Source organism: Anoplopoma fimbria, chromosome 23, assembly GCF_027596085.1.
Source record: "Anoplopoma fimbria isolate UVic2021 breed Golden Eagle Sablefish chromosome 23, Afim_UVic_2022, whole genome shotgun sequence".
NCBI lineage: Eukaryota > Metazoa > Chordata > Actinopteri > Perciformes > Anoplopomatidae > Anoplopoma > Anoplopoma fimbria.
Genome location: NC_072471.1, coordinates 3696638 through 3722102, shown reverse-complemented (window position 1 = coordinate 3722102; position 25465 = coordinate 3696638). Strand labels below are relative to the sequence as shown.

Genomic DNA, 25465 nt, shown 5'->3' with positions numbered 1-25465 from the left:
TTTCAGCTTTTTTATGGTGGATTAAAAGGGGAAATATGAAAGAGGGAGACGAGGAAAGAAAGAAAGGATGGTAGTTTAAAGTAAAGGATGGAAAGATGTTAAATATACGAAAGCTATGCATCAGAAAGTGCAAAAGTGGAGGCGTTTTTGTGCAGAAAAGGTTCATGAAAGGTTTTGAAAAGCAAATAGCTGCCTTTAATATATATGCAATGTTCTTTTTAGTATATGCATCTTATCAGTTGTGGCTTAGAGACCAAAGAGGATTGTTCTCAATGTAGTTTTTTGTAGAAAATTCTGTTTTTTTTGCTATATTTATCAGCAGATATTCAGATGTTTGAAGAAAAAACAATCAAATAATTTAAAACAAAGACAATCACTTTGACAAAACTACAAATCAGATATCAAAATTGGTTTAAAAGTCATTAAAAAAGGATGTAAAATGCGTCATTGTTTGAGCTGCAGGTACTGAATGGAGTACAACAGCACCGCCTAGTGGACAAATACTGCAACTACTCTCTAATTTCTGTGTCAAACTATAATTATATTTTTTCTTATAACCAAAGATATTTTTGTGGTGTTGCCTGGAGCAAAAAAATATATTTAGAGGCCTTTTTCCCACTAGAGGGAGAAAACATATAGTTTAGAGTTTTATTTAAAGGGGTTTTAACCCTTGTTTATTCTACTATCAGACACTGGGTTAATGATGTGGAAGCAAATAAAAAAATGTTCAAAAGGATTTGAATCTTACAAGCAGCTGAATGTTTAATTGTGACATTTAAAGGAGAATTCCACCAATTTTATACTTTAAGTTCAGTTTAAATCGTCGTGAGGAGAAATACTTGTAAATATAATATAGTTTAATTCTGTGACTTTGGAGGTCACATTTGGGGGCATTTAAGAGGCAGAGAGTCTAATGGAACTGAGTTGCATTATGGGAAATGTAGGATCCAGTGTTTTTCTTTTAGCTTTGCCTGTACTTTGGACATAAACTGAGCACATGCTTTTTAAACACACGCGTTTAGTACCTAAACTTTATGGAAGTGCAATAATAAATAATTGGAGTAGCCCTGAATACTTAATGTTGATATATTTGAATACATCTGAATGACTGAATTTAACTTTTTTCTTTACTTTTTGTAGATAAAATTTCCCTTTTGGATTTTCCCAGTAATGCATTTCAGGTAAAACTTGAATTTCAGAGTTCTCAAAATTCATGTGTATTAAAAAAAAAACATATTTTAAAACACAGCAATCAAGTTGCTCGAATTTAATTGGTTTATTGGATTTAAAAATTAAATTAAAATCATAAAACAAGTCAGCTTAATCTGGTGGGATTCGGACAACAAAATGTACAATGAAAAATACAAATTTTAACATTTGGGCTGCCGAGAATTAACAAAACTTGAATTGAACTACTGAAAAATGTCAAACAATTCACATAAATCAGGTTTTCACTTGCTTGTAAAGCTCAAACTCTTCAGTCCTTTTTTTTTTTGCTTCCCTATAATATAATTTAAAATGATACGAAAGTCTGCATGGAAACAGTTAATTAATCTTTAAGCCATGTTGTTGTTGTTGTTGTTGTTTGTGTATCTGATAAACAACTTTAGCTGTTAAAACACAACAAACCAGACGAGTCGTATCAATACATTTTGGGCACTTTAACTTTGAATTCAGGGAAAACGGGTTTTATGATTTCTCCTTTTTTTTTTCTCCTGCCGCCATTACACTCTGAACTTTATCTTAACATCTAATACTCTATTATCTTATTTTGAAAAGATTTCTTTAAGCTCCAATCATAATTATATGTTGCTTTTTTTTCCTCTTTTATTTTTTTTTTTTTTTTTTTACAAATGTCAGTTATTTTAAGCTAATTTTATTTTATTTTTTTGGTCTCAACGAGCTTCCGTATGATTTGAGTTTAGCTGTAGACTGTGAAACGTTGAATCTCGCATGTGTTCCTGTTCGACTCTTTGTGTAAATACATGCTTTCTGTACAAACTACTGGGCTGCTCAACTTCAAAGCATGCGTTAATATATATTAAACTGGGCGTTAGACGGCATTTTGAATTACATTTTTGGAGTAAAAATGATTGAAATCAACTGTTTTCAAATGCAATCAGATCTGCTGGTGATATAAATAAGGCTTTGTTGATAAATTCATCTGTAATGAAAAGCTTTTGTGCCAGTTATGTTTATGAATGAAGAGTTGATATGTGATACCTGGTTTGTATACAGAGATCTTGATATCAGTTAGTTTATCATATCTAGTTTGTTTTCAAATTGTCATGTTACATCATATAATGCTGATTGTTTGGTGTCACTTAACCAGAATTTAGACTTACTCAGTTTATGAAAGTCTAATTGCTAATGAAGGCCATTAATTGTGGCTGAAAGCTCTGGAAAAAATAAGTTTTAGTATTTTGTTTTCCTAGAATTTCTTATATATATTCAGTTTTCTCTAGAGCTCAAACAATTAGTGAAGATAAATCAATTAATCAACCTACAGACAAATATTCGGCATCTATTTTGACAATTTTTTTTAAGCTAAAAATGTGCAAAATGCTTTGGTTTCAGCTTCTCAAATTTGTGAATTTGCTGCTTTTCTTTGTTTTCTTTGTTGATAAACTGAAGATAGTTGCTCTGAGGAGTCATTAAGGAAATCTACTGGTTTCAGCCAATCAAATGTGAGTATTTACTGGTTTTCATAGTGTTTTTAATAATAGTAAATCCTCAAGATATACTTACTTAATTTTTTCCAGAGCTTTCAGTGCACTTTTTGATACGATTTCTTCAACAAAAAAACCCATCATAAAATATCTATAACTTGCGTCACGTTATCATTTGATTTGATTGAAAGCTCCAGAACTGTCACTAAATGGACCTTAAATGGTCTGTATCGGCTTTAATTTATGAGCAGCTTTTAGTCTCTTAAGATCTTCTGTTTTGTGCGATCTGTGTCTAGTTTGAAACATCCAGAAACTGTAACGTTAAATGCCAAAGATCTGTGTTTAGCTCTACCGCCATTTACTGACAATTATGCTGTTTTTGTGAAGTACATAGAGAAGAAATCAGGTTTATATTCATATGTTGAGTTCCTCAAACACCTGAGCTCAGAAACTCAGTTTTGTTTTCCATTTAAGGAGGAAAAAAGTTTTGTTTTCAGACCTGAACTGCAAAATCTGAATTTATTGTCGTGTTTAGAATCGAAGAAACGGATGAAAAGGAGATTATTTATGATGATGAATCCTCTTTTCGTCTCCTGAAGATTAAAGTCAATAGAAGCCATATTTTAGTGCAGGCTTTAGTTGAGTTTTGGCCTTTGAGCTCAGTCGGGTCTGAAGGTTCGGACCCTCAGCAGTGCCTTTTTAAAAAGTTTGACAGGAAAAACAAACCTGCAGGAGAAATCGAGGGTTTCATCACATGTCGCAGCTCTCAACAGTTAACTCGAGGCAGGTTTTTATTATTTTTGTTGGTATCTTGTGGTTTTTTCGCTGAATCGTTACCAAAATGTGGCCTTTCCTTCACATGAGGCGGGCCGCATCTATTAAAGGTGGAATTAAAAACAGAAAGTGCCTTTGTGTATGTTTTTTATTCTCTCATTTTGATTAAATTTGGTATTTTTACACTTTTTGTACTTGAATTAAGATCTTGTAAATGGCATTATTTTAATACGTTTGACAAGAGCTATTAATTTAGTTTGAAATAAAAATTTATCTCCAACTATTTTGATAATTATATAGTAATTTGATAGTAATTTTAAGCAAAAATGCCAAAAAATCCCATTTATTTTAGTGTCTCATATGAGAATTTTCCTACTTTTCTTTATTTTAATATCCTTTTAAATTTAATATCTTTGGGTTCAAAACTGTTAATCAAAGTAAAACAAAAAGATTCACTTTTTTATGTTAAAAACAATCATCAAATTAATGAATAATGAAAATAATTGTTAATTCACAGATCTAAAACATTTACTAGATCTACAGACAAACTGTACGAATGCCAATATTTTCAAAATAAATCACATTTTGTAGCATAATGATCTTAAACTTGGGGAAAAAAGCTGGTTGACAGTATTTTGGCAGGTCTGGAACAAAGCAGCTCCTCCTCCTGGTGACCTCTGACCCTGACTCACATAACTCCACAGACTTCATAAGTGTAAAGCTACAGGAGGGAGTCTGTCAAAGAGGCCTTCAAAATAAAACCTCAGACTGTCTCTCTCCTTTCACATTTTCAGAAGATGTCATGAGGGGAAAATACACTTACCATTTTTTGAAGACAAAAAAAAAGAATCTGACAAAACAAAACTCACCTAAAAGCCCCAAAAGTGTTTGTTTTTTGTATGTTAAATTAATTGCTAATGCAATATACTGTGTCTTAAAAGTGAAACAATTGTGTATACAGGTACAACATTACCTACGAAACCAAATTGATTGTGAAAAAATATGCTATTTGGGGAAAACCTGAACACCTTTTAGTTCATATTGTATTTACAGTAGATGCATTTCTAAATAACTTTATGTTTGGCAAAATTACTATTTCTGTGTCCCTGGGGCAAATACTAAAGCTGGCAAAGTCTATGTCTCTGTTATAGCCTCTAAAATCACATAAAGTAGTGAAGTGCACACAGAAAATTATAAAGGCACATAGGTCGGAAAGGTCAGTTGACACAAAGCTATATTTCTTTATTCCCACCATGCTCAATCCTGAATTCCCTCCATAATGTAGAGTAAAAGTAAAAATATTTTCTCATTGTTCAGTCAAGTAAACAACACTCCTTCGTAAATACTAATTAAATCCATTTACTTATAGTAAATCTCTCATCTGTAGCCATTGGAAAAAGTCTAAAAATATCGACCTACAAATGGACCGGAAACATGTGCCTATGCGCTCTTATTTTGAAGGCCCACACCGGATGCGCTTGTTCATACTCCGGTGTGTCTCACTATGTCCTCCGACTCTGCCTCAGTCAGGCGGAACTGTTTGCTCCAGCAGGAAGAAGAGGCGCTGACTGCAAAACTATGTAAGTTTTAAACTCATATTTATAACCTTTAAGGGTCAGACTCCTTATCTGCATTAATAAAAAGCAGAAAGCAGCTTTTTATTTATTTATTATTGTTATTATTTTATTTTTTTATTAACATTATACAACCGGTTTAGGTGTTACTGTAAAATGAACTAATCCCTCAGAACACACAGCTGGGAGTGGAAGAAGAGAGAAAAAAGTTTAAATTGGATCAAAACATATTCCTGCCTCCTTATCAATAACTTACACAACCACTCTGACACATGACAATAATAACATGACAATAAAAACCTGTGCAATACATTACACTGTGCAATAATAGTTAAATAATAGTTAAAATAGTTTTTTCTGTCTGTAAATATAACATTTTAGTTATTGTTGATTTTCTACTGTTTTTTATTGCTTATTTATAATACTTTTTTTTTTTTTTTTTTTTTTCAATTACATTATTTTTTTTATTTTATTATTATTTTTTTTTTTTTATTTTCATTTTTTTTTTTATCTTGTCTTTCTTCTACTATGTCTCTTGTGTGCACTTTACTCTATGCTGCTGTAAGTCCCGCTGCGGGACTAATAAAGGATTATCTTATCTTATCTTAACTTCCTCAGGATTTGTGAAATATATTGTGAAATTAACTTCTCAACAAGGACATAATTCACATTTTTAAGAATGGCTTTCTGCAAGGTGCAAGATTGCTTCTTTAAAATAACATATATATATATTTTGAATGGTGCATCTGCATGATGGGACTCTGTGGTTTCACTGCAGATCTTTGTCAGATGAAACAGTGTTCGGCTGATAAACTGGAGTTCATGCAAACTGTTGCAGAATCTGCTCAATCAGTGTGATTTCTGTTATTTCCTGAGAACAATGACACATTTTCTTCCACTCCAAGTCTAAAATAGGGAGAACATGAACCAAACTCCAGAGGAATTTCTTCACATTTAAAGGACAAAAACACACATGCACTAAATAGACTCTACAATCTTCTTTAAGTGTTACATCTAATAGATCCAGTGTGAAACATCTTATCAAATGTCAAAGGTCACCACGTGTGACACAACACTGTTGACTTATTAACTGCAGACTGTGAACTGCAAGCACAGCAGAATCCTTATATCCACATTTTTATGTTGAAATAAAACAGTGTTAATGTGCATTAAATAAGAAACTCTAAGGGTCATTATCAAGTTTTCTTTATTCTGCAAAGTTTAGGCTTTAAAGTGTTTGTTTTATTTTAATAGTTGATGAAAAGAGTTTAAATAATCTTAAATATACTTTTTTTATTTTATTTTTCATGTTTTTTTGCAGATGTTTTATGATATGTTTACAAAAATGTTAAACACATTAAAACAATCAATGTTATTGCAGTCTAAAGTATCTAAAATGTAAAATATAAATAAATAAGGACTGTTTGTTATTTCTGCTCTCCGTCAGGTTGGGTAAGAGATCCTCATTAGCGGTTCTGCTCGCTGTGGTTGTCGGCGTTTACCTGCTGCCTTCTCCCATTGACCCCAAACCACATGTGTAAGCATACACACACACACACACACACACACACACACACACACACACACACACACACACACACACACACACACACACACACACACAAAAGAGATAGATTTTCTTTTACTGAAGTTGTCCCTATCAGTTAAACATAATTCCCTCCTCCAGACTGAAGGGGCCTCCTCCGGCCCTCGAGGGTCCGCTGGCCGTCAACACTCGGCTGCAGAACGGCCGCAGGCTGTTTACTGGTAAACTACACGGACCAGAGTCCTTCACTGCAGATGAGGAGGGTGAGCGAGCTGGATTTTACTTGTGTATATTTAAAAATGTTGTAGATTATCTCCTCAAGGGCCCGGAGGGGATTTGACCTCTGACCTTTGCCTGTTTTCTGTGCAAGGTTTTTTTTTTTCCATAGTGGCCGCCGCTACGTCTCATGTGACATTGTGATTCTTTTTTTTCTCAATTCAACTCAATTCAATGTGGCTTTATTTGCATGAAAGTAAAAAAAAAACTTCCTGCAAAAGCATACATTTTTAAAATAAAATAAATAATAATAATAATAATAATATATATATATATATATATATATATATATATATATATATATATATATATTATTATTGTGCACATGATCATATTTAGAAGTAAAAACTAATTTATAGTTTTTTTCTATTATAGTATTATAGTTTGGGGATTTTAATATCTATTTATTTTTATTTTATTATATTATTTTACTGTTTTTGTGTTTTTAAATACCTTGAAAGGGGCACTTTATTTTATGAATATGCTATATAAATGAAGGTTATTATTATTATTATAAATTCATATGGTATAATACTGGTTTCCGTGGAGATTTTAAGTGGTTATTTCTGTGTCTTTTTCCCTCTGAATCATCGGTTCGTGTTGTGTTTTTAGGTAACGTGTACACAGGAACAGTGGACGGGAAGCTGTGGAGGATCGGTCCTGATGACAGTCTCACCCTCATCACACAGATGGGGCAGGATTTACCAGAATGTGGTTTGTGTTATATTTTAAAATCCCAGTTTCTACTTCACTAAATTAGAGTTTTTCTGTTGGTATTTTGGGGATGTTGAGACTTTAAATGAGATTTATAATCCATAACATCAGCAGTTTAGTTTCTGTCCCTACAGTGTTTTACTAACGTCTGAAATTCTCTGAAATTTCAACATCTAATTGATTGAGTTGTATATTAATTTACTGTCTTAAATGATGTGTATTTTGTGCTGTATATTACAGCACAAACATTCTGCTGTTTCACCGCTTATTTTCATACTTTTTTAGAGGGACTCTGGTCTGTTAGCAGCATAATTAAGGAGCTTCTTTGTTCTCTTTTCTCCCCCTTTTTCTTTTCACTATCTGCTGGGAAATCTCTTAATTTGGTTCACATGAAAAATCACTTATAACAGATCTAATGCTCTTTAAAAATAACGTATAATTTTGCTTAAAAAGGTAGTATCACTGAAATAACTTATACCTGTTTGATTTGAAATAAAAGATCCAGTTGTTTTGTTTATAACCACAAAATATATATTTTTATTTCTGTTTCTGGTTCTAGATCAAATTATTATACCAAATAAAAAATAAAACATTCAGTCTTTCACAACACTTTTTGTGTTTTCAGGCAGCAGTACAGACTTTGAGCTCGTGTGCGGTCGTCCTCACGGCGTTCGTCTGGATCGCCGAGGTCAGCTGATTGTTGCTGACTCGTACTTTGGGCTTCACAGCGTCGACCCCAAAACCGGAGAGAAGACTCTGCTGCTTTCTAACTCACAAGGTAAAGTGTGTGTTGGTGTGCATGCTAAATATCTGTAATGTTTTAAATAAATCACTTGTCTGTGACGTTTCTTTGTCCTTTAGGTGCTGACGGCGTTCCCTTTGCCTTCCTGAACGGTTTGGAGATTTCCTCCCAAACTGGGATCATTTATTTCACCGACTCCTCCAGTCGATGGGGACGCCGACACGTCAAACTGGAGGTGAGAGGAGCAAAAAAAAGAAAGGAAAAAAAAGCAGCATCCATTAAGGTTTCTTTCAGCGTTGCTCGGCAACCGCAGCCCTCCAAATGACCCTCGAGGACACTTGTCCTTTTTGTGGGAGAAAAGAGAATACTAATAAGAATACTAAATGGAGTCCATTCAGTTCAGAGAGCTGCTGAGTGCTGCCGAGAGGAGAGACGATGTTTACATGCAATTAAAAGCAGATCTGATTATTCCAAACAACTGGCATGTAAATAGAAGAAATCTGGTTTTATTTATCAAGAAAAAACTGAAATTCATTAAAGTATAAAAGTTCAAATGGTTTATTCCATTTTGAGGATTAATGAGCAACTTAATATTTACATTTTCTTGTGCCAAATGGTGAGTCATGGAGTCATGTATCAGATCTAATAATAGATCTGTTTTCAAATTTGGGACTGAATCAGAGCGAAAACTAAACAAATTTGCTTTTTTTGTGTTGGCTGCCATAATTCTCCTCCACGCTTTTTACAAGTGAGAAGTTTTAGTTGGTTGCAATCTACAAAATCACCACTAGATGTCACTAAATCTCACACACTGCTCCTTTTCTAAGATAAAGTTATTTAGAGTTGGCTAAACTAAGCTAAGATTTGTGAATAGTAAACCAAACTGAGCTGAAAAGATCAATTCATCTGATCGGTTTGACGTTTCAGGTGATCGAGCTGAACAGCCTCGGCCGTCTTCTCTCCTACGATCCAGAGACAGGAAGTGTGACGGTGCTGCTGGACTCCCTCTACATGCCCAACGGCATCGCCTTGTCTCCGGACGAACGCTTCCTGTTGCTAGCGGAGACGAGCATCGGACGCATTCTAAAGTACGCACACACACACAAACACACAGATGTGCACACACACACACACACACACACACACACACAATAAGATAAACTCATCCGTGTCCACTCTCAGATATTGGCTGAAGGGACCGAAGGCCGGCACCAGGGAGGTCGTCATGGACAACATGATCGGTTACCCCGACAACATCCGCCGTAGCGACCACGGAACATTCCTGGTTGGCATAACGACGACGCGGTTCCGGAAGGTCACGCCTCCCTTCCTGGACTTGATCGCCCCGTACCCGGCTGTCAAACGCCTCCTGAGCAAGGTCAGAGTGTGTTTCTGTAATTTAATAATCAATAGACAGATGATATAATCAATACGATCTCTGGAGAAATAGAGGGATTAGCATCTAACGATAAAATAAGGAATGTGTGTGCGTGTGTGTGTCCGTCGCATATCTCGAAAGCCGCTCATCAGAAATACTTCAAACTTGGCGGGTGTTTTGTTCGGGACCAGAAGGAGTGCAGTGTGGAAGTTGGTGCCATTTGGACGCACTAAACTTTGAATAAACAAGCAACAGCGTTCGGTGCAGCAATTGGGGGCGGAGCTTCAGGCCGCGCCTTTTCGACTGCAGTTCACTTTTGATGATAAAAGCTGAATATTAGGGATTACAATTCATTTAGTTGATCATTTTCATTTTCATAAGTCATAAATGCTTTTTTTAATGCTGAATGACTTATTTTGATTCTCTCGTAAACACAAGATTTAAATCGGTGCTTTTGTGAGATTCTTTGTGAATAAATTTACATTTCACACATCTGTTAATTAAATCAACTAATTAATTAGTCCACCATGAATTTCTTTGGTGGAGGAGAGCCTGAGTGGAGATAATTAGCATCCATTCAAAAATCATTTAAAAATTGTTACCAATAAAATAACGTGTAAGTTCATAAACTGAATTTTGCAACTTCACAGTTTAATAAATGACACTGATGGAGTCAAAAATGCTTTGCGCTGGTTAGGGGTACTTGGCTAAAAAAAGTATTTCACAGGGGGTACATCACTGAAAAAAGGTTGAGAACCACTGCTCTAGAACTCTGCAAGAATCATGTCATTAGCCGTTAAAAGTCCACTTTCTTTAAAACCACATGACTTTAGTCAAGTAAAGTATCTGACCCTTGTCTTTTCGGGTGGTTAACTGCAACCCAAAGTAGAAAAAATGAATTTCAAGAATATTAGATAATTAGATTTTATGTAAATTTAGAGCTAGAAAAAGTTCAGATGGCAATTTTTTGGAGAAACATCTTTCTGAAAAGTGTTAAAATGTGAAATACTGTGAATGTAGATCATCAACTGTCTCTTTAAAACAGTCACAATAAAAAATATCGTTTCATCTTGAGGCTGTGCAGTTGTAGAAGAGCAGTTTTTATCAGCGGTTATAATCCAAATCTTCTTTCCCATGATGCATTGGGAACGCTGCGTGATTCACAATTATCTCGTCCGTCTGTCTGGAGGGAACAACAGGCTTTGTTCACGGCTGCACCGAGACTAGATGGTGTGAAATGTGACGGGACAGGGGCAGGACCTCTCTACTAACACACACACAGACACACACACACACAACACACACACACACACACACACACACACACACACACACACACACACACACACACACACACAGACACACACACACACACACACACACACACACACACACACACACACACACACACACAGACACAGACAGACACACACACACACACACACACACACACAAGGAGCAGGTCTGAACTCCCAGTGAACCCTGGGAAATGCCAGTTGAGGTCAAACTGACGGAGAAACAGTTTTTCAGCTCAGACAAACTAAAAAAACTTTATAAAAAATAGTTTTAAGGAGCTTTTAAGTCTTTGACATGTAAAATGTAAAGAACCATAACAGTGTTCACACATTTACTAATTTGCAGTGATGTGGAAGAAGTATTTTGATCTTTAATCATTAATACAACCAAAAAATACTCCTTTACAAATAAAAATGACTCTGAAAAGTACTTTCAGCTATATATAATTGAAGTATATAAAGTATAAATACTTGTTTTCCATCATATGTTTGATCTGATTAACTTCATAAATGTATTTACTGTCAAATATTTGATCAGATATACTTTTTATACTTTCTTTACTTTAATACATTTGATCTCATTTACTTCACATACTTTATTTACTGTCATATGACAAAGAAAAGCAGTAAATTCACACATTTGAGAAGCTAGAACCATCAAATATTTTGCATTTCTGCTCGGAAAAATGACCAAAACAATAAATCAATTATCAAAATAGTTGCAGATTAATTTTCTTTATATGTATGTATGTCAACTTGTTTGTGTTTGCAGGTGATTCCTCTGAGCTGGTACAACCTCCTGCTGCCGCGCTACGCTCTGGTCCTGGAGCTCGGACCGGACGGGGAGATCGTGGGAACGCTGCACGACCCCGAGGGCCGTCTGACGTGGGCCGTCAGCGACGTCTTCCAGCACCGAGGGAGGACGTACCTGGGCAGCACCGACCTGCCGTTCCTCCCCGTCCTGGAGGGAACGGAGAGCTGAGAACGGACCGAACCAAACCAAACGTAGGCTCATTGGTTCTGATAGACGTCGTTGACCTCTGGAGCAACGTGTGGATGTTTCCTGGATAAAAACCTGGATATTGTGGTTTCAAGTCGGACTCTGAAAAATAACCTGAGAGGTGAACTGAACTTTCAACATATTTGAAAAAGTTAAAAACAACCTGAAAAAACTTCCATCTGCTGAAACAAAAAGATGAAATCGGGTTTAAAGTGTCACAGAAATGTTGAGCTGAAACCTCAATTATAAACCTCAAAAACTGTTCAATTAAATTCATTGTCGCACTGGATGTCTGCAGAAAAAACACTGAACCATCAACCGTCTCTGGAACTGGAATCAAACCAGGATAAAACTTCAATAGAGACACTTTAAATGTTATTAAGCATTTTTAACCTTTTAGTGTCTTTAAATAGTTTAGTTTGTTTGTAAGAGACAAGGAGCTTAAGCTCTTCTGACCCGGAGACTCGGCCTGAATCGTCAAAATCTTCTAACTTTTTAATTAAAACTTTGAAATTTTAACTTCTGACTGTTAAACTGTACAGTGTTGTTCTATTACTAGATGTTAAAATAAATATTTTATATAAAAATACATTTCAGTGAGACTCCTGAATCCTGATTAACGTGTTATTATTCAAGCTGAAACTATAAATCAATTAGTCGCTTTGATATCAATTAATCATTAAACACATGACTTTGATTTTCAGCTTTTCTCTGTTTTCTATAATTGTGAACTAAATATCTTTTGGACATTTGAAGATCTCTCCTTGGACTCTTGACAGGTATTTATTTAATTATTTTCTGACATTTTATGGACTAAACTGTTTATTTATTTCATTTATCTTGATGATAATCTCTGGTTGCAAAATACTTAACTTAAATTTTGCATTTGTTTTAGGGTTTATAAGGAGATGCTTTGCTGATTCCCAATGTAGAGAAGAGGAGTACGGATGAAAACAGGAACATAACAAACGACTTTTCAACTTTTTTTAACAGGTGAGATATAAAGGTAAGCACAAAAAGAAGGCTTTGAGTTTTACAGCTGATGAATTAAGTTCTTAAATAACTTGAAGGCCTTTTTATTTGTGAAGACATTTGTCGTCTTTTCAAAGCAGGAAAACAAATAAATTAATTTGTAAACCACCTTTCTAAAAGCCAATTAAACTAAAATGTTTCTGCTTGTTCAGACTTATTGTGAGATCAGATTATTCAAAAACATATTTAGAAACTGAGCAACACCCTCTGTGTTATTTAGAGATTCTCTTTATTCGGACAAAAAACACATAAATCACAGAAAACTATTCTAAAAAAAAAAAAAAGAACAATTTAATAAAACTAAGGGTTCCAAAATGAAACAGTTCTGACAGATTGAAAAGTGCATCAGTGAATTGAAACGAGAGGAAATCTCAGTGTCACATTAATTCAGTTTTGAAACGAAACCAACTGCAGAGGAAGAGAAGGAGCTGTATGAACACGTTATTAATAAAATAAACTTCAGAAGCAGTTGAACAAAATGGAAAACATTGATTCACGATTAACAGTTTGTCTTCTTTTCTTATCAGTGAGAAAATAATTCACATTTAAAAATAAAGATTCAGTCTTTTACAACTAATGTCGTGACGAGACTTTCTGAATGTCATTTAATAATTTGTTTTAAAAGTCTCCTGATCAGATCTTTGGTTGGATGTTAATAATCTGCACAGAATTTATAAAGTTATGCAAACAAACATTTATTTATCGGCAAAAATATATATTTTATTTTATCTAATTTATTTTTAAATGACTGCTTCCTCTTTCACAATTGGAAGTTAATCTCTGTACCGAACCAATGTTTACATTTCTCTGTGAAAAGCTACAAAACAAAGCAAAATACTTTAAGATGTCAAATTTCCCTCCCTTAACATGGAAATTAATGTTTTTCTGTCTAATTTAAAGTGACAGTTGTGACATAAAAAAAACTATATGTGTTGTATGAAATGTACAACACGAGATGACTTGAAATCCAAGTAGGAAATCTACGGAAGCCCTGAAAGGTACGTGAGAAAAAGATAATTTAAATTCTAAGTTTGATCTAAAGAGTTTTCTCCTTTGTTTTTCAACTCAAGAACATGTGAAAAAAGTATATGCTAGGATCATTTAAAAAGGTACAAAATAGACTAAATTATCCACCAAAACAATTTTTTTGTTCAGGATCATTTTTATCTGTTTGTTGTTGTAATACTCATTGTGGCCACAAGAGGCTGACATTTACCACAACCCCATATTCAGTAAAAGCATTCCAGGTGAGTTTTATTTTACATAATTTACTAACACAAAATATGTGTACCTTTTTTTGTTTAGAGAAAAATATGTTTCACAAAAACACAGGAGGAAAACTATTTAGAACAGATTTCAAAATTGGATTTTTTTTCCCTTTTTGCCTCTCAGGACTTTTGTATAAATAAAAAAGACAAACGTGGCGATTCATTTGAATTTTGCTTTAAAAGGACTCAGAGTTCAGATAAATCACTGAAATCATGAATATTTACTTGTTTGTCAAATACTCTTGAGTTAAGGGTTAATTGTTGCTAATTTAAATTTATTTAGTAAAATTGCTGGTAGTTAATAAAACAAGCAAATTCTCATGTTTGAAATAAAAAAAATTGTAAATTTTTACTGAGGATTTTTTTAAGGCTTGTCAGTTTCCAAAAATTGGGAACTTGTGACAAACAAATTATATTCGATTTTTCCGCTTAATGATGATATGAAGAAATACTACTTGATTGATAATGGAAATAATCTCTGGAAACTGTCCATCATGTGACACAGTAAATCTGTATATATATATATATATATATATATATATATATATATATTTGTGTATCATGGAAATTGCTCCAGTTCTTTTTTTTTTTGATTAAGATTGAAATTCTTGAGGACCATCTGATTGCAGAAAAAACCCAATATCTAGACGAGAAAATGAAAAACCTTCCGTGAACTGGCCACAGTTTGGATTATTGATATGATGTTCTCACAATGACAAAAACGAATATTAGTGAAGTCGAATATTTGTCACTTGATTGCAGGATTTTAAACTCACAACAACGCTCACAAGAAAAACAGGAATTAATGGCTTTCGAGTGTGAATCCATTCTGAATAATTCCCCAAACCCACTAAACAGCAGCCAGACGTGGAGGCTTTACAGAGGTGGGGCCCTCCACCCTGAGGGGCCTCCGGTCTCCACCTGGTCCCTTTGCTCATCCTTATCCAAAGAGACTCGGCTCAGGAGGCCAGAAAACAAGGCAACGACAGCAGGAAAGGCCCGAAATACAAAAATAGGACACAGCCCTCCTCCTCTTCCTCATCCATCCTTCATCTCCGCCCGTCTTACTTCATCTTCTGTCTGAGTCTGCTGAGCCGCCAGCTGTGGCTCGTAAACATCTGTCGAGGGTCGAATTTATACCTGAGAAAACACAAGAGACTGTTTTTAAAAGTACTGTGGAGGTCCAAGAAAGCAGATTTAACAAGAATTTGTGAACTAGAACAGATAAATATAATGTATTTATAATTATTTGTATTTTGTGGTTCTGTAGTTGCAAGAAGTTGTGTAATTTCATACTAATTATTTGATACAGTGTTTAATCAATACAGTACTTTTCCAATTAATACATTATTTTATGGTGTTGCTTAGAGAGTCCTTTAGTGGATAAACATGAAGTTTGTCTAGTTTTCAATTCAAGTTTATTCATTTATGGAAAAAAAGAGTTTCCTATAATAATAGAATATAATGTACATGAATATTTTTTGTGTTTAAATGTAGCTTTTCTTTTATAATATTAAAATTTTCCATACAATTAGATCAAATCATCTCTTTGTTGGAAATTATTGGGTGATTATTCAGAAATTATGGATCTGTAACATTTTTTTCTGTTTTTCGAATTGTCGTTTTTTGTTGAAATTCACTCTCTTTGATTGAGGCTTTTAAACAATATATTTATGATTTAGAAGTGTTTATTTTTAATATGAAACAAAAGGTCAAATTCAGATTAGATATAAAAGTGTGCATGTAAATTGGATTTTAAAAAACATTCTGGCACATTGTAGTTGAACCGTTTTTGTTTTTTCCACTTATTTAATATGAATCTGGTTAATTAATTAAGCTTTTCTTTCCGTATTTCTTTAAGGCGCTGAACGGACCTTGTATCGTAGACGCCGGGTGTCCGACATGACTGTCCGGAGCAGGACTGCAGCATCATCAGCCGGTGGTTCATCTTCTCCAGGACTTCCTGGTCGATGGTCTTGGCGATGTTGGTCAGCTGGTAGGGGTCCGCCGTCACGTTGTAGACTTCTACAAACACCTGCAGGAGGCAAACATCCACAAACAATGTCACTGTCAAACTTTACAAACTAAAGAAACTAAAGCAGAGATGCATTTCACAACCAGGTTGCGCCAAAGTGAGGAATCTTTCCCATAAATTTAGTAGTTTAAGAAGTTTTAATGAAGAAAAGTTACATATTTCACATTTTTAAGTAACTAAATAAATTCCAGCACACTAAAGCATCCTTTTCTTTTCTTTTTTGTCGTTGCAGATGCCTTTATTCTTACCCTTTTTAGGTCACAATAAATGATACAAGCGAAAACTAACCTCATTATCGTCGAACTCGCAGTACTGCAGGTTGGCAGAGGGGGCGACGGTGCGCACACACGCGTATGTGTTGTTGTACGAGTCCTCACACACACAGTCTGGGAAACACTCCTGGAGAAAGGCGACAGATGGAAGAAAGAGATTAATGGAGCTGCTTCTTTTTCCTCCTTACAGATAAGATTAAAAGTTGAATCTCTTACAGAGACGCCCGGTCCGAGCAGAGGACACGCCGGGTCGGACACGGTGCTTCCTTCTCCTTCGTACTCCACCAGGATGTCTGTTCTCCAGCTGCTGCTGTTCATCTTCCCCTCCTGTTGAAACACACACACACAAAATTATTAATATAAATAATCATCCCTTTTATAGATATAAACAGCTCATGTTATGTTGACAAAGATAGGATTCTTATTTTGAGGTCGTAATACACAAAAGTGAACACACTTATTTATATTATCTTCCATTCTGCCAATAGATCCCCCTAAACATTACAAACTGTAACTTTTTAAATGAAGCAAAATTGTACAGATCTCTCAGTTTTGTTTTGTATTAATCTAATAAAACATAGCTGAGTGATCTCACCATAACAGGCAGGAAGGACATGCCGTCCATCTGCGTCTTGTTGACGTCGTGGCCGGCGATGTCCAGCATGGTCGGACCGAGGTCGACGTTCGCCACCAGCATCTGACCACAAGATGAATTTAATTTATTTAGTTCAACAAATGCTGCAGGAAGACTAGAACTAAAAACAACAAACAAACATAAATGCACAGGTGTGTGTGTTTGTACCTGGCTGGTCTGGTTGGGCTTGATGTTCGGTCCTCTGACCATGAGAGGAACTCTGATGTCGAACTCGTAGAGCTGCCTCTTATCCAGAGGAAGAGAGAACTGACCTGAGAGAGAGAGAGAGAGAGAGAGAGAGAGAGCGAGAGCGAGAGCGAGAGCGAGAGGCATTAAGAAACCAACAAAAACTAAAACAACTCTAAATTTGTTTCTCTGTTTTCAAAAAAATGCAGCAAAATCTCAGAGTTAAGAAAAATTCTAATTGTTTCGATCCTTTCTTTTCACTTTCCTCCATTTTCATTCCAATACAAGGTTTTAATAAACAGGAATATAAACAGTCTCTCCATTACAGCAGCATTGATGGGATGTAACTAAGTACATTTACTCAAGTACTGTCCTTAAGTACAATTTTAACACTTTCTTTTTTAGAATTATACTTTACTATACTTCAGAGGCAAATATTGTCATTTTTTCTCCACTACATTTATTAGAAACAGGTACTAGTAACATTTTAAATAGAAAAAAACATAAAAAATGTATACAATATAATGCTGTAATATACTATTAATCCACCCAGTAGTATACAAAGTATCCAAAATTGTCTTCCCATTGACAAATACTGTTATTAAAAACAGAATAATATAACAATGTAAAAGGAGGTATTCTGCATAATGAGTAGTTTTAATACTTTAAGTACATTTTGCTTATAATACCTCTGTACTTTTACTCAAGTTGCATTTTGAATTACTTGTAATGGAGTATTTTTAGACTATGGTATTTGTACTTTTACTTATGTGAAAGGTCAGAGAACTTCTTCTACACATGAAACGTGTGTGTGTGTGTGTGTGTGTGTGTGTGTGTGTGTGTGTGTGTGTGTGTGTGTGTGTGTGTGTGTGTGTGTGTGTGTGTGTGTGTGTGTGTGTGTGTGTGTGTGTGGTTACGTACCTGTGTGGTAGCCGTTGTCGGAGGTGAAGAAGATGTAGGTGTTGTCCAGTTCAGCTCTGGCCTCCAAACTCTTCACTACTTTCTCCACCAGGTCGTCCACCGACAGCAGAGTGCGCCACCTAGAGGCCAGAATGAGCAACAAGAAAACTGCAGTGAAAACCAAACTGGGGAACGAAAGCAAATAGAAACATAAACATAAAAAAAGAAGTGAAATACCGAAGTTGCTCTTTAAGAAAGTAGGAAGAGAAAGGAGAGGAAAGGTGACAGGAAGATAATTAATCAAATGGGGTTAGAAGAAGTAGCAGCAAAGACTCACCGTTTCCTGAAAGCATCATCCAGAAACTGAACAGAGGAGTTGGTCATGGGGGTTTTAGCTTGTCTGATCAACCAGTGTTTGTCCTGAAGAGAGTTGAGAGGACAGAATATGCGTTTAATGGCTTGATTTGTCAAATTTTACTTATTTCTTTTTTATTAAAATGAAGAAAAGAGCCCATTACCTTCCCGTGGACGTTGAAGTTGGGGTCTCTGGGAGCCTTGGTGGTGTTGAAGCTGTTCTGGTACTGAGGGGCTGCGGTCCAAGGGGAGTGGGGGGCCGGAATGGAAACCATCATGAAGAACGGCTGGTAGTTTGATTTATACTGGAGGAAGTCCAGAGACCTGTTGGCCTGAGAGAGAGAGAGAAAACACAAAGAGTCAATACTTCAGAAGCTTAAAAAGTAACTTCTAATATTAAAAGTTGCTCTAAAAAAGCCATTTACTTCTAGACAAGTCCATTTAATTTATATCAAAATTTACATTTTCTTTAAATTTCAACCCCCAAAAAAGACAAAAATGTAATTTAATTCTTAAAAGAAAAACAATAATTGAATGTACAAAACCTGAAGTTATTTATTAATATGACCATCTGTTATTATAGGACACCATATAAAATGCAAGGCGTTTGATTTCCTCACCAGGACGTCTGTCAGGTAGTCTTTGCTGTAGTCCGCTCCATGGTTCTCGGCCTTTCCGTTCACCGACAGAGTGTAGTTGTAGTATTTAGAGTTCTTCTCCTGCAAAACACAATTTTATGAACAAAACATTATGAAATAAAAGTCGTTTGTGTTTTAATAATGTAAAGAAAGCACTGGACTGAGCGTGGGTGCCTATAAAACAAGACATAAATCACAAAAAGTAAATAGTTTTGTGGAGTCAGATGATGGATGATAAACCCAAATAAAAACAAATTGATGGTGGACACTTATATTAATTATTAATATGGTGTCCTCTCTCTCAGACTCAGATACCAAAGCTGAGAGGGACCTGAATAGGCAGTAAGAAGGTGATACTAAAGAAGTAAAAGTCTCTGCAGAAACCGTATAATCTGCATGACCTTCTGTCTCTCTGTGTTGTGATAAGCCGTCGGGTCATGAGACCAGTTCTTCTTATATCTGTGTTTGTTTAGTAACGGCTGAGATAAACTTGTCTGCACTGCAGTCGTATTACCGGGCGTGACCTCCGTTTCATGACTCCTGTAAACCGGTTAGAAGCGTTAAAGAAAATCTAATTCTGGCCTATTTGTTCGTCAGGCTCCTTCTGCAGAGAGCTTCCAGTCACATGACCACACGGACTGAACTCAGTTTGACTGTTAGGAAAGAAAATAAACTTCCCACACATGTTAGTTAGCTAAACTGCCTCTGTTAATATTTATGTACTATGAAACAATATAAATGAACATCATGCAGCTTTTTAAATAGTATTAATAGCATTTTAATACCAAAAATAGTTAAAATTTCACAGGGGTGATTTTGGCGACCCCTGTGGACAAAAGTGGTAATTGCTGCTGAGCACCAGAGTCCCTTTAGAAAATATCACATTTTCTGCCTCACTTAAAACATGCTGAATTTGAATGAGTAAGAGGTTTAGGATTTTTCTAACAGAACCAGGCCTTAATTCTGTCCAAAAGTGGACCAAATATGTCAGACAGGAAGGAGCCTCAGAGTAAATGTGTGGCTGAAAGTTTCAGTCTTACCAGTCCGACCCAGGAGTTCCAGCCTGGAGGAACATGCTCCACTCCACCGGCCTCTGAGTGACCATACTGAAACACACAAACAGCATAATGTGTTTTTGTTTAATGACATACACACACACACAAAGATAACAGCTGCACAGGAAAAACAAAGATACAGATAATTAGAAATGGTAGAATAGTAGATATGATATATAACAAAACTGGTCTAGAGTAACATACTGTTTGTAGTTTTCTATCTTTAGTGTGCATAAATGTAATGTGTAAAACAGTTAGAGATATTTCACTGGAAAAACTAACATTTTTAACCTGCTCGTAGCACTTTATGTAAAGTGATTGGATCACAAAAAACAGTAGGGTTCATCCTCTGGGAAACATGAACGATGCAACGCATTTCATGGCAATTACACTGATAGTTGAGATATTCAGAGTTCAATCACAAATCTCTGCCCCACCTGCACCACTTTGACTGCCACTCCTGGTTAGACCACGCCCCCTTATATTATATAACTCCGCCCCTTCAGACCTGTGACTCCCCTCTTTCCCCTCCAAAGCAGAATAAAGACAGAACCGACGCGAGTTTAAACTTACTTTTCACCTTAATATGACTTTATTTGGTTGACATGTCATGTATTGTTTGAAAGCTAATGGATTGTTTTGTATTTTATAAAGCTATATTCACAAGTTTAATGATAAAACAGGGAAATGCCAGATTGTGGATGCATTAATTCTGCAAGTTAAAATGATTACCTAATTTATTATTATTTCTCTGATACTATTCTGATCTGTGATAATCTTTGATATTCTTTTGTATAGGTAAAAAAAATCATTCAACTGTTTCAATCAGCACTTGCATATAATAAAATATTTTACACCTACTTCCTGGATTTTGTGTTAAAAAAATGCACCAAACTGTAGAACATTTTCATTCAGTCTGGACCAAAATGGGAAACTGAACAAAATTGTGACGAGGGGGTCACAAGTTGATAAAGTTTAGAAACTCTCAGATACAAGGAGGAAGGGAAGTAATACAAAAAACAGGTTCAAGCATTATCCGTTTTCTATTTAGGTGAAGAGTTTTTTCCCGGTTCCCCAAACGACCATCTGCTTCTCACAAGGGTCGACGCAGCTTTGAAAGTTGGACTTTGTCATGACTTAAAAAAAACAAAAAACGCATGACAGGAGATCTTGTGACTGTTTCACTATTGACAATCAACTGAAATGACCTGAAGGAAGTTCTCTACTGCAGGTGTAACAAAAATACAAAATTCTGCACAGAGCCGTTTAGTTTGATGGGTTTGGTTGACAACTATTCTACAACATCTGGCAACTGGAATAAATTAGTAGTTGTAAACCGGAATATGGATAAAGGGGACCCATAATCTTAGATAAAAAAGATAAAAAGCGTCTATAAACACATTTAATGGCTTTTTAATGAGAAACAGGAAGTCAATTTGCTTTTGTGTGCAATTAGCTAATGTAAACAAACCTAAACCAGTACAGGACATGATTTTACACTTCCTACATTCTTCAGACTAATGCTGCTTTTTTCAAACAATTAAAAGCAACATACTGAGCTATTGGTTAATTTCCAAACAGAAAACACATTATTGTATAAAACCAGTAAAATCCAGTTGTTAATTACCTGGTTGAGGTATTTCCCAGCGAAGAAGGTCTGGTAGCCGCTGTACGTCCTCAGCAGTGCGGGGAACGTGTGGGCCTCCTCGCTCTTCTGCCAGGCTTTGCTGCTGCAGTTCCCCTCCAACGTGTTGTTGATGACGTGGTGGTTGTGGGGGTATTTACCCGTCAGGATGCTGGCTCGACTCGGGCAGCACAGCGGGCTGGCGACGAACTAAAGTGGAGGAAAAACGGCCCTGTATTAATATCGTTATTGTGGTTTTTTTTGCAAAATAATTACTGTGATGATACTTACTGCGTTGGTGAATGAAATCCCTGCATCACCAATTAGTTTTTTCGTCTTGGGGAGTGGAGTCTGGAAGGAAAATATCATTTGTGATTAGAGAGAAATAATTAATTGGCCTCCTTTGCACACAAACATACAAAAATTAGGCAACAAGATGTAGTGATGACGCTGCAGCTCTTCATGACCTCTCGTTCTTGTACCTAACTCCTATTAATAACATACTTGTTTTACACACTTGTCAATTTTAAGTCAGTTTAATTTATGAGTACAAACAGGAACTAACAGACATCACAATAAAATACATATCAAAAACAACAGACACAAACATATAGGAATCAGGGGCTAAAATAGGCAACAAATCTGTTCTGTAAATACTTAAAACATGATTTTTGCATTAATATATATATATATGCATAATATTTAATTAAAATATAATATTTTAACTAACTCATTATAATCCTTCACAGCGCATTAGAAGAGTTTAAAAACACATTCTAATCTATAACAAGTGTTATGATTATAGGTGAAATAATTAGAATTTTACTATTTAAATAAGCTTTTCAATGCATTACTTTTACTTGTAGGGTTTATTATTATACTTTTATTTAATTTAATGATCTGCATACCTCTGGAAAAGACCAGTTTTTAGATTGACAGCTGTTTCAATCTTTAGATTTTTAGATAATGATACTTTGTTTACACAGTATTATGCCACTAAAGTGCCTGTTTTTTTTTTGTTTTTTTTTCAATGGGGGTCTGATGTTTTGCTGGAAACCGTGGGAGCAGATTGCAGTGATAAAGCTGCTGACTGTGAGAGATGCAACCAGGAGGAATGTGAGCAGTCAGCTTAGTCACACTTACTATCTCATAATTGCAAGATACTATTTATTAACCTCAATCATGAGATACTAAATCATAATCATGAGATACTAAATCATAATAATGAGATACTAAATCATAAATATGAGATACTAAATCATAAATATGAGATACTAAATCATAAATATGAAATACTAAATAAGAATTATGAGATACTAAATCATAAATATGAGATACTAAATAAAAATGATGAGATACATGAGATACTAAATCATAATTATGAGATACTAAATCATAAATATGAGATACTAAATCATAAATATAAGATACTAAATCATAATATGAGATACTAAATCATAATTATGAGATACTAAATCATAAATATGAGATATATAACTAAGAATAATATGAGATACTAAATCAATGAGATACTAAATAAATCATAGAATATGAGATACTAAATCATAATAATGAGATACTAAATCATAATAATGAGATACTAAATCATAAATATGAGATACTAAATCATAATATGAGATACTAAATCATAATAATGAGATACTAAATCATAATTATGAGATACTAAATCATAATTATGAGATACTAAACCATAATTATGAGATACATGAGATATTAAATCATAAATATGAGATACTAAATCATAAATATAAGATACTAAATCATAATAATGAGATACTAAATCATAATAATGAGATACTAAATATATCATAATAATGAGATACTATATCATAAATATGAGATACTAAATCATAATAATGAGATACTAAATCATAATAATGAGATACTAAATCATAAATATGAGATACTAAATCATAAATATAAGATACTATATCATAATAATGAGATACTATATCATAATTATGAGATACTAAATCATAGATATGAGATACTAAATCATAATTATCAGAAGCCAAGTCATAATAATGAGAAATAGAATAGTATTTACTATTTATTATGTATTATTTATTATGTATTATTTATTATGTATTATTTATTATCCATAACAGTCATCTTAGTCACACAAATACCAAGTTTACACCATCATCATCATCATTATTATATATTATCATAATTTAAGCCATGACAAAGCAAAAAACAAACACATGCATTAGAATTAAAAGCACACAATCTATTTCTCTGAACTCACCAGACCCCCGATGGCGATGTCCAGGTCGTCTGTGAGGATCAAAACAATGTTTGGTCTGCGGGTTGATTTGGCCAACACCACGCTGCTGCTCCACATTGTGACGCAGATAACAAGACAATGCAACAAAAAGCGATTTAAACCCATTTTTATGACTCTAAATGACAAACCAGTGAAGTGTTCCGTCTCCTCTTTCAGCTCTGCTCCTTATGAGAGCGTGAAATGTCGCAACACAGCCCTAAACACAAGACAGACTCGGCCCTGTTTCTGTTTCTGGCAACACTTCCGGGTTTCCTGGTCATGTGATCCTCGGCTACGGAAGCCCGGTCAGCTGATTTGAAGACGCGATGCCCCGCCCTCGAGCATGACTTATATTTATGATTTAGTATCTTATAATTATGATTTAGTATCTCATTATTATGATTTAGTATCTCATTATTATGATTTAGTATCTCATTGTTATGATATAGTATCTCATGTATCTCAAAATTATGATATAGTATCTCATTATTATGATTTAGTATCTCATAATTATGATTTAGTATCTCATATTTATGATTTAGTATCTCATTATTATGATTTAGTATCTCATATCTATGGTTTAGTATCTCATATTTATGATTTAGTATCTCATAATTATGATTTAGTATCTTATAATTATGATTTAGTATCTCATTATTATGATTTAGTATCTCATAATTATGATATAGTATCTCATTAATTATGATTTAGTATAATAATTCATTTATTTATATATTATAATTATGATATAGTATATATCTATAATTTATTTAGTATCATTCATATTATGATTTATATCTCATATTATTTAGTATCTATTATATAATTTTTTCCCTCAATCTATTTGTTTTATGTTATCTACATATCTTTACTTTATTTTATGTTTTTATTTATAAATCATAAAAATATCCATTTATAAGTAAAAGTTATGGAAGCCCAAAATAAATTAATATTTAATTTCTCATTATGACTTGGCTTCTGATAATTATGATTTAGTATCTCATAATTATGATTTAGTATCTCATAATATGATTTAGTATTTCATAATTATGATTTAGTATCTCATAATTATGATTTAGTATCTATAATTATTTTTTTTCATAATTATTTATTTATTCTCATATGCTATTTATTTGACATGTTTAGTTCTATATCTTTATTTATTATTATGATTTTTTATTCATAAAATATTAATATTTATGTATTTATTTA

At 34.3% G+C, this 25465-nt stretch overlaps 2 protein-coding genes across 2 annotated transcripts in view; one reads left to right on the top strand and one right to left on the bottom strand.

Annotated features, from left to right (window-relative positions):
• The window catches only part of zgc:194209 (uncharacterized protein LOC570908 homolog), a 73279-nt gene extending 60722 nt beyond the window's left edge, over nucleotides 1-12557 (top strand). The window contains 9 exon segments of the mRNA XM_054625055.1: nucleotides 4905-5023; nucleotides 6465-6554; nucleotides 6705-6826; nucleotides 7452-7553; nucleotides 8179-8331; nucleotides 8415-8530; nucleotides 9223-9383; nucleotides 9478-9673; nucleotides 11741-12557. Of these exon segments, the coding sequence (XP_054481030.1) occupies nucleotides 4905-5023; nucleotides 6465-6554; nucleotides 6705-6826; nucleotides 7452-7553; nucleotides 8179-8331; nucleotides 8415-8530; nucleotides 9223-9383; nucleotides 9478-9673; nucleotides 11741-11950 (1269 nt within the window). The 3' untranslated portion in view covers nucleotides 11951-12557.
• A 2288-nt stretch (nucleotides 12558-14845) lies between these two features.
• On the bottom strand, nucleotides 14846-24526 carry gnsa (glucosamine (N-acetyl)-6-sulfatase a). Its single transcript, XM_054624510.1, has 14 exons — nucleotides 24236-24526; nucleotides 22258-22317; nucleotides 21970-22176; nucleotides 20328-20393; nucleotides 19270-19368; nucleotides 18814-18981; nucleotides 18633-18715; nucleotides 18317-18435; nucleotides 17378-17481; nucleotides 17171-17272; nucleotides 16792-16902; nucleotides 16592-16702; nucleotides 16143-16303; nucleotides 14846-15408 (listed from the first exon to the last, which is right to left on the bottom strand). Exons 1-14 carry the CDS (start codon nucleotides 24377-24379, stop codon nucleotides 15333-15335), a joined length of 1611 nt encoding a protein of 536 aa, XP_054480485.1. The 5' UTR covers nucleotides 24380-24526; the 3' UTR covers nucleotides 14846-15332.
• Nucleotides 24527-25465: the final 939 nt, after the last annotated feature.

Bases quoted from the DNA above. Each gene is read 5' to 3' on its own strand.
- gnsa (XM_054624510.1), bottom strand. From the start codon at position 24,379: ATGGGTTTAAATCGCTTTTTGTTGCATTGTCTTGTTATCTGCGTCACA. The intron at 22,177-22,257 runs GTAAGTATCATC...CCTCCACTTTAG, and splicing joins GGATTTCATTCACCAACGCA to TTCGTCGCCAGCCCGCTGTG. The intron at 16,703-16,791 runs GTAAGAGATTCA...GCCTTTCTCCAG, and splicing joins TGCTCGGACCGGGCGTCTCT to GAGTGTTTCCCAGACTGTGT.